Source organism: Dendrobates tinctorius, unplaced genomic scaffold (assembly GCF_039654945.1).
Source record: "Dendrobates tinctorius isolate UK_male_01 unplaced genomic scaffold, ASM3965494v1 ptg000383l, whole genome shotgun sequence".
NCBI lineage: Eukaryota > Metazoa > Chordata > Amphibia > Anura > Dendrobatidae > Dendrobates > Dendrobates tinctorius.
In genome coordinates this window covers 1,399,068-1,414,568 of record NW_027362049.1, presented here as the reverse complement: position 1 = coordinate 1,414,568, position 15,501 = coordinate 1,399,068, and the positions used below count along the sequence as shown (strand labels likewise).

General features: G+C 44.5%; 1 protein-coding gene across 4 annotated transcripts in view; it reads right to left on the bottom strand.

The window, feature by feature from the left end:
- QRICH2 (glutamine rich 2) overlaps positions 1–15,501 on the bottom strand; it is a 115,334-nt gene that overhangs the window by 23,530 nt on the left and 76,303 nt on the right. For all 4 annotated transcript variants that reach the window (XM_073563161.1, XM_073563163.1, XM_073563164.1 and 1 more), the window contains exons 2-8: positions 10,181–10,285; positions 9,330–9,428; positions 7,627–7,689; positions 6,306–6,741; positions 2,120–2,208; positions 480–556; positions 297–381 (exon numbers count right to left, since the gene is read on the bottom strand). In XM_073563161.1, the coding sequence (XP_073419262.1) occupies positions 297–381; positions 480–556; positions 2,120–2,208; positions 6,306–6,741; positions 7,627–7,689; positions 9,330–9,428; positions 10,181–10,285 (954 nt within the window). The remainder of the gene's footprint in view (positions 1–296; positions 382–479; positions 557–2,119; positions 2,209–6,305; positions 6,742–7,626; positions 7,690–9,329; positions 9,429–10,180; positions 10,286–15,501) is intronic.

The window sequence follows — 15,501 nt, the reverse complement described above, 5'->3', positions numbered from 1 at the left end:
CCTTTGTGTCCAGCCGAGTGAGTCGATCTACCACAATATATACAAGTATATATGCAGTTATGTGAAAAAGTGTTTGCCCCAATCCTTATTTCCTATTTTTTTTGCATGTTTGTCACACTTAAATATTTCAGATTACCAAGCAAATTTAAATATTAGACAAAGACACAAGTAACCACAAAATGCAGTTTTTAAATGAAGGTCTTTCTTATTAAGGGAAAAAGAAATCCATATACACACATAAGAGAGAGAGAGGAGATGAGTACACAAACGTTGCACAAATCCGGCAATCCACTAACCTGATCTTCCTCCATTAGGGATTTTTCCAGCTTCTGACTTTTACGCAATTCAGTTAACTCATTTTCAGTTTCTTGGATGACAGTACTTAGGAAGAAAATTAGATATTTAAAGGAAACAATTGTATATCACCAATTCTGATGTTTAACTTTTTTTCTTTATTATGAAAAGGTCTGCTTACTTACCGGAGGCTAGTGTCCTTCAATGTCTGGTCACCATTTTGTGAAGTCCTTGTAGGATCTTTTCTTCTCTGTAGTAGGTCCTGATAACAACAAAAGATGTCCAGCTTATCTCAGATGTGCACAATGCCTGCCACTAGGGTTACTGGGCAAATGGAGAAACACAGCAAGACATCTGAGAATGTATTCTCTCACTGCCGTCCACTACCTGGCAGATTCTTTCATTTCTATTATTGCACATACTGAAAAATACACTACAAATAACTGGAGTAATAAAAGGTTTTGCGCTCCACGTTCTCTGTAGAGAATCTATTGCCACCAGCCCAAGTGTCAGTTCATTAATAGGGGTTGCCTCATCTCCTGCTGGAGCACACAGCTCGCCCGGCTTCCTGCTTGCTCGGGGGCAGTGCGCTCCTGCTTGATTGGCAGTTCGGACAAATGGCATCGTGGAGCTGCTGGCCGGATCAGTCTGCTTTTTCATGCTGCTATATGAGACAGCGTTTGCTCTTCAGCATAGGAAGAGCTGAGTGGCAGTGAAGTCGGCTGGTTTCGGGAGCTCACAGTGCACTCCAACAACTTGGCCATCTTCAGAGCAAGCACTTACAAGCTCTTTTAGGAAGAGCTTGTAAGGCTAGTTTCACACTAGCGTATGGAGGAGCTGCGGAAGCTCCGCCCACGGCCGCACCTCCTCCGTCGGCATGCAGCCTGCGTACCATATCTTTAACAATAGGTACGCAGGCCGTGCCGATGTATGCGGATGCCTTCACATGTGTCGTTTTGACGGTGCGGCGACCTGCGCCGAACGCAACATGTTGCATTTTGGTGCGGTCACCGCACTGTCAAAATGACACATGCGGAGGCATCCGCATACATCAGCACGGCCTGCGTACCTAATGCTAAAGATAGGGTACGCAGGCCGCATGCCGACGGAGGCGGAGCTTCACGCAGAAAGCCCGCTTCCCTCCGCAGCTCCTCCATACGGTAGTGTGAAACTAGCCTAAGCAGTGTGCTCCATCAACTTGGCCAGCTTCAGCGCGCTCCATCAACTTGGCCAGCTTCAGCGCAAGCACTTACAAGCTCTTCTAGTAAGAGCTTGTAAGCAGTGTGCTCCAACAACTTGGCCAGCTTCAGCGCAAGCACTTACAAGCTCATCTAGTAAGAGTTTGTAAGCAGTGCGCTCCAACAACTTGACCAGCATCAGAGCAAGCACTTACAAACTCTTTTAGTAAGAGCTTGTAAGCAGTGTGCATGCTTGGCCACCGCTGATAGACTACAAAAGTAATAAAGAATAAACAATATAATTATAAAAACACTCCGTTCATGAGAACAAAGAGGATTTTTAATAGAAAGTAAATTGCAACATTGCTTCCGACATAAAGACAGAGTTCCAATATTCATTTTACTGGAATAATTCTTAAAATAAATAAATGAAAAATTATAAAATGAATTAAGGCCATCACTTCACTAAATCATTGCAGATCATACAGATATCCCCTAAACACCAGCAATATTAGGCATCTGTAAAACAACCAGAACTCTAGCAAGATTAACCCGTTGCCACCCAAGAGCACCATACATATTAAGGGTGAACCCTTCCTTGATAAGTTTGCTTTTGGTGCGCCTGACATAAAAGAGTACGGTCTCACCGTATCAGCATCTCCTCTCATGTCCTGTATTTCTACTTTCAGGTTGCACAGCGTCTCCTGCAGGTCTTGCAGAGTCATAACAAGCTCATCTGGAAGAGGGAAACACATCTCGTTGTGTACAGTATATGGTTACAGAGCCAAGAGTGACTCACACTAATAACGGAAAACTGTTGCACAATTGGAGGGATGCAACAGCCACAACACAGCTTCTTTATTGCTCGCAGGACTCGAGTTCTGTCCTGGCATGCTCTGGTCATTGAAAAGGCAGAATGGTGATCAAGAGGGTTTCCCAATAAGTAATTAGAACCATATACAAGCGGCAGCACGCGATACAGAGAAAGGGTACACTTAGGAGTTGCGGATGAAACGAGATTTAAAGAAACAGCATGCAGTTTAATTGTGCTTTTCAATTAAGTGTTTACAGGTAATAAATACTAATTCATATATCAATTGTAAAAATCCACATTTTTTTAATGATTTTATTGGAAATGTGGTAAAAATAGAATAACAAAGCAGTAAATCCACAATAAGGAAAATACCTGTTTCTTGGGGACTTCATTGGGGTACACAGGAAGCATTGGGTTAGTCTGCTGCCACTTTGAGCCTGGCACTAAGGCCGGGATCACACACAGCAAGATACGGCCGAGTCTCGCAGGTTAAAACCAAGCTCTGGCGCCGGCACTCCGGAGCGGAGCGTGCAGCCGCACAGCAATACATGGAGCTGCACGCTCCGCTCCGGAGTGCCGGTGCCAGAGCTTGGTTTTAACCTGCGAGACTCGGCCGTATCTCGCTGTGTGTGACTCCGGCCTAACAATATAAATATCTTTAAAAAATAGTTGGCTGCTCTACAGCAAAGCTATACCTGCCTGCTGGCACCAGGCCTCCATAGTTTAGCTTAGTGTCAGGTGGAGGCAGACATGGGTATGAGTCTCAGATCATTTTGAGCCTTGGTAGGTTAGTCGCTAACCTTTTCTCTTTTTTTGTAGACCTCTTACCTTTGTGTTTAGGGACGCAAGCCTAAGCATAAGGGCTCATACTCACTTGAGAGAGACTCGCACGATTCTCGTGCGAGTCTCTTGCATGAAAGCCCGGCACTGCCGCCGGCACTGGGACCGGAGTGTAGAAATACATGTAGCCGCACGCTCCGGTTCGAGTGCTGGCGGCAGTGCTGGGCTTTCATGCAAGAGACTCGCACAAGAATCGTGCTAGTCTCTCGCAAGTGAGTATGAGCCCTAAGGCCACAGTACAAAATCGGACCGATAATGGAACACAATAATCAGATTGGCTGGTGGGTCTCCAGACCTGGGCGTGACAGCTGCATAAGGCTAGTTTCATACTAGCATATGGCCAAGGTGCGGAGGGATGCGGGCTTCCTCCGGGAAGCTCCACCCCCCGGAAGCGTCTCCTCCGTTCTGCCCCACCTCTGTCGGTATGCAGCCTACGTACCCTATCTTTAGCATTAGGTACACAGGCCGTGCCGATGAATGCAGATGCCTTTGCATGCGTCTTTTTGACGGTGCGGCGAGCGCACCAAAATGCAACATGCTGCATTTTTACCTAATGCTCAGCCATGCGCTAGTATGAAACTAGCCTAAAATACATGAAAAAACACAAAAATTGAGCTTGGTCTAAGTTGGTATACATGCAGCACATACGAAAATGCATATTCACAGTGGCAATAAAACACACAAAACCTACAAAAGACAAAATGAGCAAAAATCCAGCTGTAACTAAATAAGGCTAGTTTCACATTTGCGCTTTTGAGCGCAGTGACGGCCTGCGCACGGCCGCCACTAAGCCCCGCCCCCTGCCGCGCCTCCGCCGGTAGCTCCGCCTACCGACGCAGGACGCTGCATGCGTCCTGCGTCCCCTATCTTTATCACTGGGGGCGCAGGCCGTGCGCAGTATGCATTTGGCGGCGCATGCTTCCTTTTGACGGTGCGCCGACCAGCGCCAAACGCAACCTGCTGCAGTTTGGTTGCGCTCGGCGCACCGTGAAAAGGATGCATGCGCCGCCAAACGCATACTGCGCACGGCCTGTGCCCCCAGTGATAAAGACAGGGGACGCAGGACGCATGCAGCGTCATGCGCCGGTAGGCGGAGCTACCGGCGGAGGCGCGGCAGGGGCGGGGCTTAGCGGCGGCCGTGTGCAGGCCGTCGCTGTGCTCAAAAGAGCAAATGTGAAACTAGCCTAAGTAAAAAGAAAAAGTGCATTTAATTAACACAGAGTTCTTAGCAATACTGTTTTTGATCAAAAAATAGCATAAAAGCCGTCCCACCATCAACAAGCTGACTGATCAAAAATAGTATTACTAAGAACTCTGTGTTATTTAAATGCACTTTTGCTTTTTTCTTGTTTAGTTACAGCAGGGTTTTTGCTCATTTTGTCTCTTGTAGGTTTTGTGTGTTTTATGGCCAATGTGAAAATGTGTTTATTATATGTATATCAACTTAGACCAAGCTCAATTTTTGTGTTTTTTTTTCTTTGTATTATTGCATTATGTGCAAGCTGGGGTGTGGCCTCCTTTTCTTGAGCTGGAAATTGTATATAAGGCTTCCCCAGACTGGTGTCTACTGGTTGGGACCTGGTCCTTTTGTCTGCCCTTATTCACACACTGAGGTCAAGTCTGACACATGGTAAGATTTTTAATATTAGACAGTGTAGGACTATCCCGAACAGAGTTACCTTGTCGTGGTGGGATGGCTTTTATGCTATTTTTGAGCAAAAACAGTATTACTAAGAACTCTGTTATTTAAATGCCCTTTTGCTTTTTAGTTATTTTGTTACAGCAGGGTTTTTGCTCATTTTGTCTCTTAGGTTTTGTATAAAATATTTGAAGCTGTCACATGTGAATCAGGAGAGCCGCCGGCCAGTCTGTGCACTGGGTTCAGATTTATTCGGCCGTCTGACTGTGTCCTAAGGGTACTACTCGGGGCGGCACGGTGGCTCAGTGGTTAGCGCTTCAGCCTTGCAGCGCTGGGGTCCTGGGTTCGAATCCCACCAAGGACAACATCTGCAAGGAGTTTGTATGTTCTCCCCGTGTTTGCGTGGGTTTCCTCCGGGCACTCCGGTTTCCTCCCACATTCTAAAGACATACTAATAGGGAATTTAGATTGTGAGCCCCATCGGGGACAGTGATGATGATGTGTGCAAAAATGTAAAGCGCTGCAGAATATGTTAGCGCTATATAAAGATTATTATTATTATTACTACCGGCGACAGTTGGTAGGGTGCTAAACTGAAGGATTGCTATTCTTCCTTCTGTGATACTGGTATTCGTTTTTTCACCCCAGGGAAAGTTTTAGGATGTCCCATGGTTCCTGTGTACCCCCCAATTAAGCGACCCAAAAAATGGATGAAAACACGCCGGTCAATTTTGGCCTTAAACATCTTCTCTAATCTTCATAAGATTTTATACAACCCATAATAATAGAAATGATTGTGTTGCAAACTTTGCCTCATTTTCTAGGCATCCTCCTCTGCCAATGTCCTCATTAGGCCTGTTTCACACTTCAGTTGCTTGACGTCAGTCAAAATCCGCCGTTTTGCAAAAAAACGGATCCGCCCTTTTTTTTGGGCGGATCCGCTTTTTTTTCCCATTGACTTGCAATAGCGGCGGATTTTGACGGATTGTCATCCGTTGGATCCGTTTTTTGACTGATCCGCCAAAAGTTTGGCGTCCGCTGACTTCAGTGGACGGACAATGAAACGTCTTTTGTCTGCGTCAAAATAGCAGATAGCAACGGATCCGTCGCTATCCACCATTCGTTATAATGGTCACCTATGGGCGGTGGATCCGTTGCCAACCGCTTTTTGACGGAATCAGCAACGGAAGAATTTCCTTGCCAGAAATTTAACCCCAAATTCCGTTCTGGCGGGAGAAAAAGTCTCTCTCTCTCTCATAACTGAAATTTGAAACAGGCCTTAGGGTGTATAATGAGTGGCTGACCACATAATGCAGTCACAGGCTCAGTGTCTTTACAGGCTTTATAACTCTGTCCCACAGAGATTCAATGCATGTCTTCTGAATGGCAATTCGCTTCTCAAACTGTTATATTGAAATTATTTCTGCCTATGAAACATGTACTGTACATTGAGGTACAGAAGTCGAATAAAGAAAATTGTTAACTTATGGCTACTCTTTCAGCAGAAATTATCTTCATTGATGTGTCTGAGAAGCATTACCTGTATTTTTCTGTAGAAGTCCCAGGTCACTGCGGTCCGCCTTGCCTTTCTCCAGGGCTTCTATTCTTGTATGAAGCACTGCATACTCCTGAGATGTGACTCCAGGTGACCCTGGGGCAGCAGTACTATCCATGCCAGTCATAGTAGGGTTAATCTCAGTATTGTGAGGTACAGGAGCCGCAGGGTCAGCGGGGGTTAGGTCTCTCTCAGGCTGCTGTCCTGACACCTCTATCTCAGTGTCCTTCAATGTAGTTGGTGTCATACCATCCTGAGCAACATGTGGGGTCTCCACAAGGAGAGCAGAGTCTTCAGCCTGACTGGACCCTTGTGTCAGAGACGCTGTCGTCCAGGACGTGGTCAACCTGGGTCCATCTTGATATGATAATTCAAGACCTTGATTAGGTTCATACATACGACTGTTGTCATTGTCACTCAGCTGTGAAGTAAGTAAAGACATAAGTAAGAATATGTCCCTATGTCCCTTTTGCACAACTACTAACTACAATACTTCTGCAGAATTCACTTCAGGGTTAAAAAGAACCTGTCACCAGGTCCTCCCTATATAAACTGTATCCAGCACCTTTCAGTCGTTTTTAACAGCGCTATGGCAGCCTCTTCATAAGAGCCCAGCTCCGCCACATACCTAAGGAAATGCCTTTTACAGTACAATTGTCCCGCACCGTATACCATACAGCTCGGTGGCTGTCTCCAGACCACAGTCGGCACCTCCTCTGTCCCCTCATTCGATGTCCTCCTGCCTAGACTGACAAGACCGACATCTCCTGCATCATCCACAATCTGTTCAACTCGCATGTCAGTAGGGATGAAGAGCTGCACAGGCGCAACAGGATATGTTGATGATGTCATCCATGTCAGGAGGACGGTGATCGCGGACACAGAGGAGGCACCGAGAATGGTGCAGAGACACACCCCTCGGACCAGATGGCACCAATTAGTATATGGCAAGGGATAATTATAAAAGGCATTTTCCTAAGTAACCAGGGGAGCCAAGCTGTAATGAAGAGATTGCAGGAATGCCATTAAAGATGCAACCAAGTGGCACAGAGGGATGCTGTAAATAGGATTTATTTTGAGCATCGCATATCCATTAATCCCACTGTAGTAGGTGCAGAAGTAAGTGACGCAATGTTTCGGTTATAACACCCTTCATCAGGCGTGCAAGCAAGAATCACAGTACATAAGTTAGTGAGATCCATGATACACAGTGGTCTTCCCCAAAAGGTAACCCAGGCTACAATCGTTCATCTCACTGCTAACCCCCACAGGTAGTACTGGTAGGTTTCCCGTATGGGCTGGTTACCTTAGTCTCTGGGCGTCTTTCCAAAGTCTCATGGAAAACTTTAAATGTTTCTTCTAATTCCATCTATAATAAAAATGTGAAAGATTTGTCACAGCTCCATATTTAATCACATCAATCTAGTGGTGACCTACGTCCAAGCACATTCTCCCAAGGATCTATCACTTCAGATTCCCCCTTCGCACGCTCCTTGAGCTTCCATTTTCACCGAGCTCTTTTAATCCCAGCTAATTAACCACTTATATGCCACGGTCAGTGCTGAATGCAGCACCTAAAGTATATATAAAGGAAATCATACCTAAAAAGTGATGAAACACCATAGGGAGGTGCCTATCCCTATGCTGGCCTGTCTTATCCCTACCTACCAGCGAAGGCTGTTTGTTTAATAATTGTTTGATTTGGTTTGATATATTTTTTGTAATAAAGATTGGTGTTTTTATATAAATAGAAGAGATAACTGTGAAATGATTTGGATTGATCTCTTACTAACTAATTTTTGGTATATAAAGGAAAAAACAGCTAAACTAAAATGTACAAATAAATGGTATTGCTGCACGCAACGTTCCCTCCTTGGCTTCTTTTGGCGCTCGCCCTTACTTCCAGAGCCCCTTGCTTTTCTCATTAAACCTGCGGTACAATATGAGACTATCTTATTGCAGCACACAATGCAAATAATTACAACAGTTTGGGTTACACATAGAGAGTGTAAACCGAGTTGATTGGTGCCATATCCAGTTACCTTAATGTGTAATCAATCTATAATTCACACCAAACCACGCACTTGACTACAATCACACCCAGTTTCTGGCAACGAGATGACATCTGCAATCCACTCACTAACATCCTCATCCAAATTTAAAGGACCCATGACTATGACTGTAGTCTTCTGAAAAAGCATGTGCTGGCAGGGTTCGAACAGGTGAGGTTTGGATTAAAGGGGTATTTCCCAGGGAGGTGAATGAGCGGCCACCTCTCTATTCAATATACGTCTGGATGCAGAAACCAGGAGAGGGGTCAGGGGGCCTAAATTCTAACAACGGGTGCCCCAATACATAGGTAATGTTCACATGATGAATTTGCAATGCACTTTTTAGGGACAATTTTTTTAAAACATGGTAAAATCATTATTTGAAAATCGAGGCAAAAAAGGCATTGTGTGAACACATTCATAAGAGGTTTCCTGTAAATATGCCATAAATGGCGGGAATACCATTTTATGATATCAGCAGAAGTCGGCACTCATAGTTTCTAGGATTAAGGAGTGATATTCCAAAACGCGCAAGATGTATTGAAGACCGCACTATATGCATTTGTACACATGGATTCCAATAAGGTATCGAATCAAAGAAAATGGAGTGCCGACTTCTTCTGCTGATATACTTGTGGCCTGCTCAGGCTGTCGGGCACCCAAGATGCAGGTCATGCGGGTGCGGCCAGCTGTCATTTTCTGTGTTTGGATTTTAAGATTCAAATTTGACTCTTAGGGGGCTGCCTCATCAGAGGTACTGGTTCTCACAGAGAGGTCTCGAGTTGGAGGGGGGTCCATTCTATGACTTCAATTTACCCTAATAGTACAATGTAGCTCCCTTCACTGGCTCAGCTGATGTCCATACACTGACCATCTTAACTGTATGTAGGATCCACTTACAAGAGTCTGGTGAAATCTTTACAATTTATAAAATGGCGTTACCATCTTATATACGTACCATCTGAGTCTTCAAAAATTCCAGCTCTTTCGCTAAGCTTCCCTTCTCCAATTCGTTTTTCCCGGCGCTGTGATTCTGCTCCAGTGTCTGCATGGCCTTCTAGAAGGATGATATTTCAGTACATTTAACCAATTCAGAAGGACATGTACCACTAAATATACAGTATATACTTGTTATACACCTATCAGGGACCCACTGATCTAAGGTAGAAGGAGCTTCTCCAGTTACAAAGAAATCTGCACGTCTATGTACCTTTGGTCTACAATCCATCTGAATAGACACTGGAACATCTAGTGCTTCCCAAATTATATCACAAGCCAGACCTGTGAGATGGGGAAAACTCACAATCCAATCTTCTAGAAATGTATTATTTTCCCCAAGTAATCCCACATTGCAGGCAACATCCTGCAGTGAAAATGTCTGGTTGGCCACGGCATCCCTTACCAATATCATTTGTTTGCCAGGCGTTTAGCGAGCCAGGTCGACTGGTGACAACCCCAGTAACATCCAAGTTAAATGAATATTTCCTCTTTAAGTATATCAAGTATCATATGGATTTTTAACATTTCAAGTCTATAAGGTTTTACAGATAAAAACGGCTTTAGATGAAATCATGCTGAGATAATACTCTTATAATATCGTGCACGTACAGCTCTCCTATGGGTGCTCATAGAGAATAATCATGCACAGTATAAGTGGGGTCAGACCTTCTGAAAGATCTATTGACTATAAAATGTTCTAATCACTGCAAGTTAAAAGGCTCCAAGCATATGGGAGATGATACTTCTACCACTTCTCGATCAGCTAAAGTCTCCTCTGCCACTACTAATTTATGCAATTTATGCACATACCAAAGCTGCAGTATGGGTCATGTTCTGTATCTGATCTTCTATCCCACGCTGTAAACCTTTGATGGTGTTGACCTCCAGCATGAGGTCCTGCAGCACTTCCATAGCCTAAAATTAGGAAAGAGAACATCAGGATGAGGGGCAATATAATAACAATGTAAAGAAACCTTCATTGCAGAAAGCTCTATGATAGCTACTAAATATCATCTGGGTGAAGCCATCCATTATTCATCAAACTTAAGACTACTTTTCCCATGCATTGGATACCCTCCAATGAGTGAAACACAAAGACCCCTATTCATCAAGACTGGCATTTTGTAAGCAAGTTTTTTCTAAGTGTGCACAGGTGTAAGAAACGCCAAATTCATTAAGAGTTGTGCACCACCACTAAAAATTTTCGGACCAGATGAGACACGTCCCTTCTTGTCTGAGCCCCTCAACTGAGGGGTAATTTGGAGGATAGCCTAATGAAGGCTTTGAATTGCTTTAAAGTGAGTCTTCAGTAAAAAAATGACTGCAGAAACCAAGCATAGGTGCTTGGTGCACCCTTGCAGTGGCCTAAGAGTTCAGGGGACATAACCACCTACAGGATCTTCATCTATCTCTACCTTCCTCTAGCTCCTGTAAAGCCAGATTTGTGAATCAAGAAAAAAAGGGCAGGAGACACATGGAATACAAGTAGGTGGGAAGGAGCACTGAACTGTTTGGCCACCATGCTAAGGGTGGTTTCACCCTGAAAAAACAGTGCCAGATATATCAGTGTCTGTGTGTCATACTCGTGGCATACGTGTGCAACCGTGTGCCGCATCAGTACCACACGTACAGGTGCCTGGGAAGTAGTGGTTCAGCTAGTGCCGTTCTCTGGTGCCGGCTGAAGACCACTTGCATCATTCTCCCCTACTCGTGATATGATCAGCGAGAGCAGGGGAGAATGTTGAGTTATGTTCAACTAATAACAGTGAGAGCAAGTGGCAGCTGATGGGACTACTACTCCCATCAGCCTACACCTGCTGCCGCTAATAATAGTAAGAGCAGGAGGCGCATGATGGGACTATTTATCCGCCGCCGTCTGCACTATAAATAAAATAAAAAAAGGGTGTGGGTGCTCCTGTGTTTTTGATAACCAGCCAGGCAAAACTGACAGCTGCAGGCGGCAACCCTCAGCTGTCAGCGTTAGTAACGCTGGATATCAAGAACAGAGGGGTCACCAGGCTGTTTTTTTTAAATAATTTAAATAAATAATTTAAAAATATGGTGTGGGGTCCCCCCTATTTTTGACAATGAGCCTTGGTAAAGCAGACAGCTGGGGCTTTTTCCACTTGCCCTGTGGCGGTGGCAAGTGGGATATTTGTGGAGTTGATGTCACCTTTGCATTGTCAGGTGACATCAAGCCCATGGATTAGTAGTGGAGAAGTGTCTAGAAGACACATATCCATTACTAATCCTATAGTTATCTGAAAAATAAACACACAGAAAGTATAAAGTCTTTTATTTGAAATAAAAAGAAAATACTCATTTCCATTTGCAAATAAAAAAACACAGTTATACTCATCTAACACCCATTCCATTGAAGCCAATGTAACAAAACAAAAATAAAAAAACATCAATATGTCTCACCTGTCGGATGTTCTGTTCCACGCCATAATCCTTGTCTAGTAGTAAATAGTTTTCAACCTGAACGGTACCAAGATGAGAACCACTGATGAATGAGATGCTGCATCAGTGAGCAGCATTGACCTCATCTTTGATCTGCAGTGAACTCACTGACTTTTTCTCACGGTGCTGAGGTCACCGCAGTTCAGCCCGGCTGCTCACTGATGTGGCTCGCAGGTTGAAATTAATATCCATGGCCCCTTACCAACCTGAGAAAACCAGCCTCCAGAGTGAGCAGGGAAGAATGATGATAGCGGTCTTCAGCACCCGGCGTCGGGAACAGCGCTAACTGTACCGCTGCTTCCCAGATGCCAGTACGTGTCACACTGACACACAAATGTCATCCGTGTGTCATAAGTGCGCACGTGTGTGGGACGTTTTGCAGCCCATGCTGCTGTTAAAAAAACGGACATGTCAGCATATTTTGCCCACAGACACACACCGACATGTGCACAGACCCATTCAAGTGTAAGTGTGTGAGTGTCTCCAGTACATGTGAAAACTGTTACCACCTGTACTGGACATAATGACTTCTGAAAGAGCCCTAAGGGTGTACCTGAGCTTTGTTTAACCCCTTTCCTACATTAGACGTACTATTCCGTCCATGTGACCTGGGACCTAAGTCCCAAGGACGGAATAGTATGTCTAGCGCAATCAGCGGTGCTCACAGGGGGGAGCGCCGCTGATCGCGGCCGGGTGTCAGCTGGTTATCACAGCTGACACCCGGCACTATGTGTCAGGGATGGTCACAGACCGCCCCCGACACATTAACCCCCGTCACACTGCGATCAAACATGATCGCAGTGTACCGGCGGCATAGGAGAGAAGCGAGCAGGGAGGGGGCTCCCTCCGTGCTTCCCTGAGACGCTCGGAGCAGCGCGATATGCTGCGCTGCTCTGGGGGCCTCCTTCCCTGCAGGTCCCCGGATCCAATATGGTGGTGGGGACCTTCGGGGGCCTGCAGGGAGCCGGCTTCCTCACTGCCTGCAGAGCGCAGGCATGAGAGCCTGTGGAGCGCCTGTGTCAGATCGCTGATCTGTCACAGCGATCTGTGATGTGACAGATCAGCGATCTGTCACATGACAGTGATATCCCCCCTGGGACAATGTAATAAACTAAAAAAAAGTGTAAAAATAATTGATAAAAAAATCGCTAAATAAATTAAAAAAAAAAATATTCCCTAATAAATTCATTTTTTGAAAATAAAAAAACAAACAATAAAAGTACACATATTTGGTATCGCCGCGTCTGTAACGATCCGCCCTATAAAACTGTCCTACTAGTTAACCCCTTTATTGAACCCCTTAAAAAATAAAAAATGAAGCAAAAAATAATGCTTTATCATCATACTGCTGAACAAAAAGTGCAATAATGCGCGATCAAAAAGACGGATATAAATAAACATGGTACCGCTGAAAACGTCATCTTGTCCCTCAAAAAACGAGCCGCCACACAGCATCATCAGCGAAAAAATAAAAAAGTTATAGCTCGCAGAATAAAGCGATGCAAAATTAATTATTTTTTATATAAAATTGCATAAAAGCGCCAAAACATAAAAAAGACATAAATGAGGTATCGCTGTAATCGTACTGACCCGAAGAATAAAACCGCTTTATCAATTTTACCACATGCGGAACGGTGTAAACGCACCCCCCCAAAAGAAATTCATGAAACGCTGGTTTTTCTTCATCCTGCGTCCCAAAAATCGGAATAAAAAGCAATCAAAAAATGTCACGTGCCCGAAAATGGAACCAATAAAAACGTCAACTCGTCCCGCAAAAAATAAGACCTCACCTGACTCGGTGGGTCAAAATATGGAAAAATTATAGCTCTCAAAATGTGGTAATGCAAAAACTATTTTTACAATAAAAAGCATCTTTTAGCGTATGACAGCTGCCAAACATAAAAACCGCCATAAATAGTAAATCAAACCCCCCGTTATCACCCCCTTAGTTAGGGAAAAATAATAAAATTAAAAAAAATGTATTTATTTCCATTTTCCCATTAGGGTTATTGCTAGGGCTAGGCTTAGGGGTGTGTTGGGGTTAGGGTTGGAGTTAGAATTGGGGTGTTTCCACTGTTTGGGCACATCAGGGGCTCTCCAAACGCGACATGGCTTCCGATCTCAATTCCAGCCAAAAAAGTCAAATGGCGCTGCTTCCCTTCCGAGCTCTGCCATGCGCCAAAACAGTGGTTCCCCCCCACATATCAGGTATCAGCGTACTCAGGACAAATTGCACAATAACATTTGCAGTCCAATTTCTCCTGTTACCCTTGGTAAAATAAAAAAAATTGAACCTGAAGTAATTTTTTTTGTCAAAAAAAGTTAAATGTTCATTTTTTTAAACATTCAAAAAATTCCTGTGAAGCACCTGAAGAGTTAATAAACTTCTTGAATGTGGTTTTGAGCACCTTGAGGGGTGCAGTTTTTAGAATGGTGTCACTTTTGGGTATTTTCTATCATATAGACCCCTCAAAGTGACTTCAAATGTGATGTGGTCCCTAAAAATAAAATGGTGTTGTAAAAATGAGAAATCGCTGGTCAACTTTTAACCCTTATAACTTCCTAACAAAAAAAACATTTTGGTTCCCAAATTGTGCTGATGTAAGGTAAACATGTGGGAAATGTTACTTATTAAGTTTTTTTGTGCGACATTTCTCTGTGATTTAACAGCATAAAAATTCAAAGTTGGAAAATTACGAAATTTTCAAAATTTTTGCCAAATTTCCGTTTTTTTCACAAATAAACGCAAGTTATATGAATGAAATTTTACCACTAACATGAAGTACAATACGTCACGAGAAAACAATGAAAGAATCACCGGGATCTATGGAAGCATTCCAGAGTTATTACCTCATAAAGGGACAGTGGTCAGAATTGTAAAAATTGGCCCGGTCATTAACATGTAAACCACCCTTGTAAACATGTAAACATGGGAAAACTATCCATTGGAGTGAAAAGGATTTAGGCCGGGATCACACACAGCGAGATACGGCCGAGTCTCACAGGTTAAAACCAAGCTCTGGGGCCGGCACTCCGGAGCGGAGCGTGCAGCCGCACAGCAATACATGGAGCTGCACGCTCCGCTCCGGAGTGCCGGTGCCAGAGCTTGGTTTTAACCTGTGAGACTCGGCCGTATCTCGCTGTGTGTGACTCCGGCCTTAAGGGCATGTCACACTAAGAGATATCGCTATAACTAGTGACGTTATAGCGATATTGCTAGCGATATCGCTGTGTCAGATACTTACCTACGACCGGCTCCCCCGCTGGTTATCGCTGATCGCGCGAGAACGTTCAGGACTGTTTCTCGTCGTCAGCTTCCTGCGGCGCTTCCTGCTGTGAGGACGAGCGACGCGTGGAGCCAGGCGGGAGGACGCAGGATCACCTGGTGTGACAGGTAAGTAGCGACCCCCGAACCCTTCTATGTCGCTGGTGAGATCTGCCTGTGTGGCAGCTCACTAGCGACCACTTAGCGATGTACCAGCGATTCTGACCGCATCATATCGCTAGTCGGGATCGCTGGTACATCGCTAAGTGTGACAGTACCTTTAGACATTTCCCACCCATTGTGGATAAAGGGACCCATGATGATATCTCTTCCAGTAAATGAGGACCTGCTGCTGATCAGCTGATTGTAGGGGTCTTGCATCTAGACTCTGTGATGGTGTATC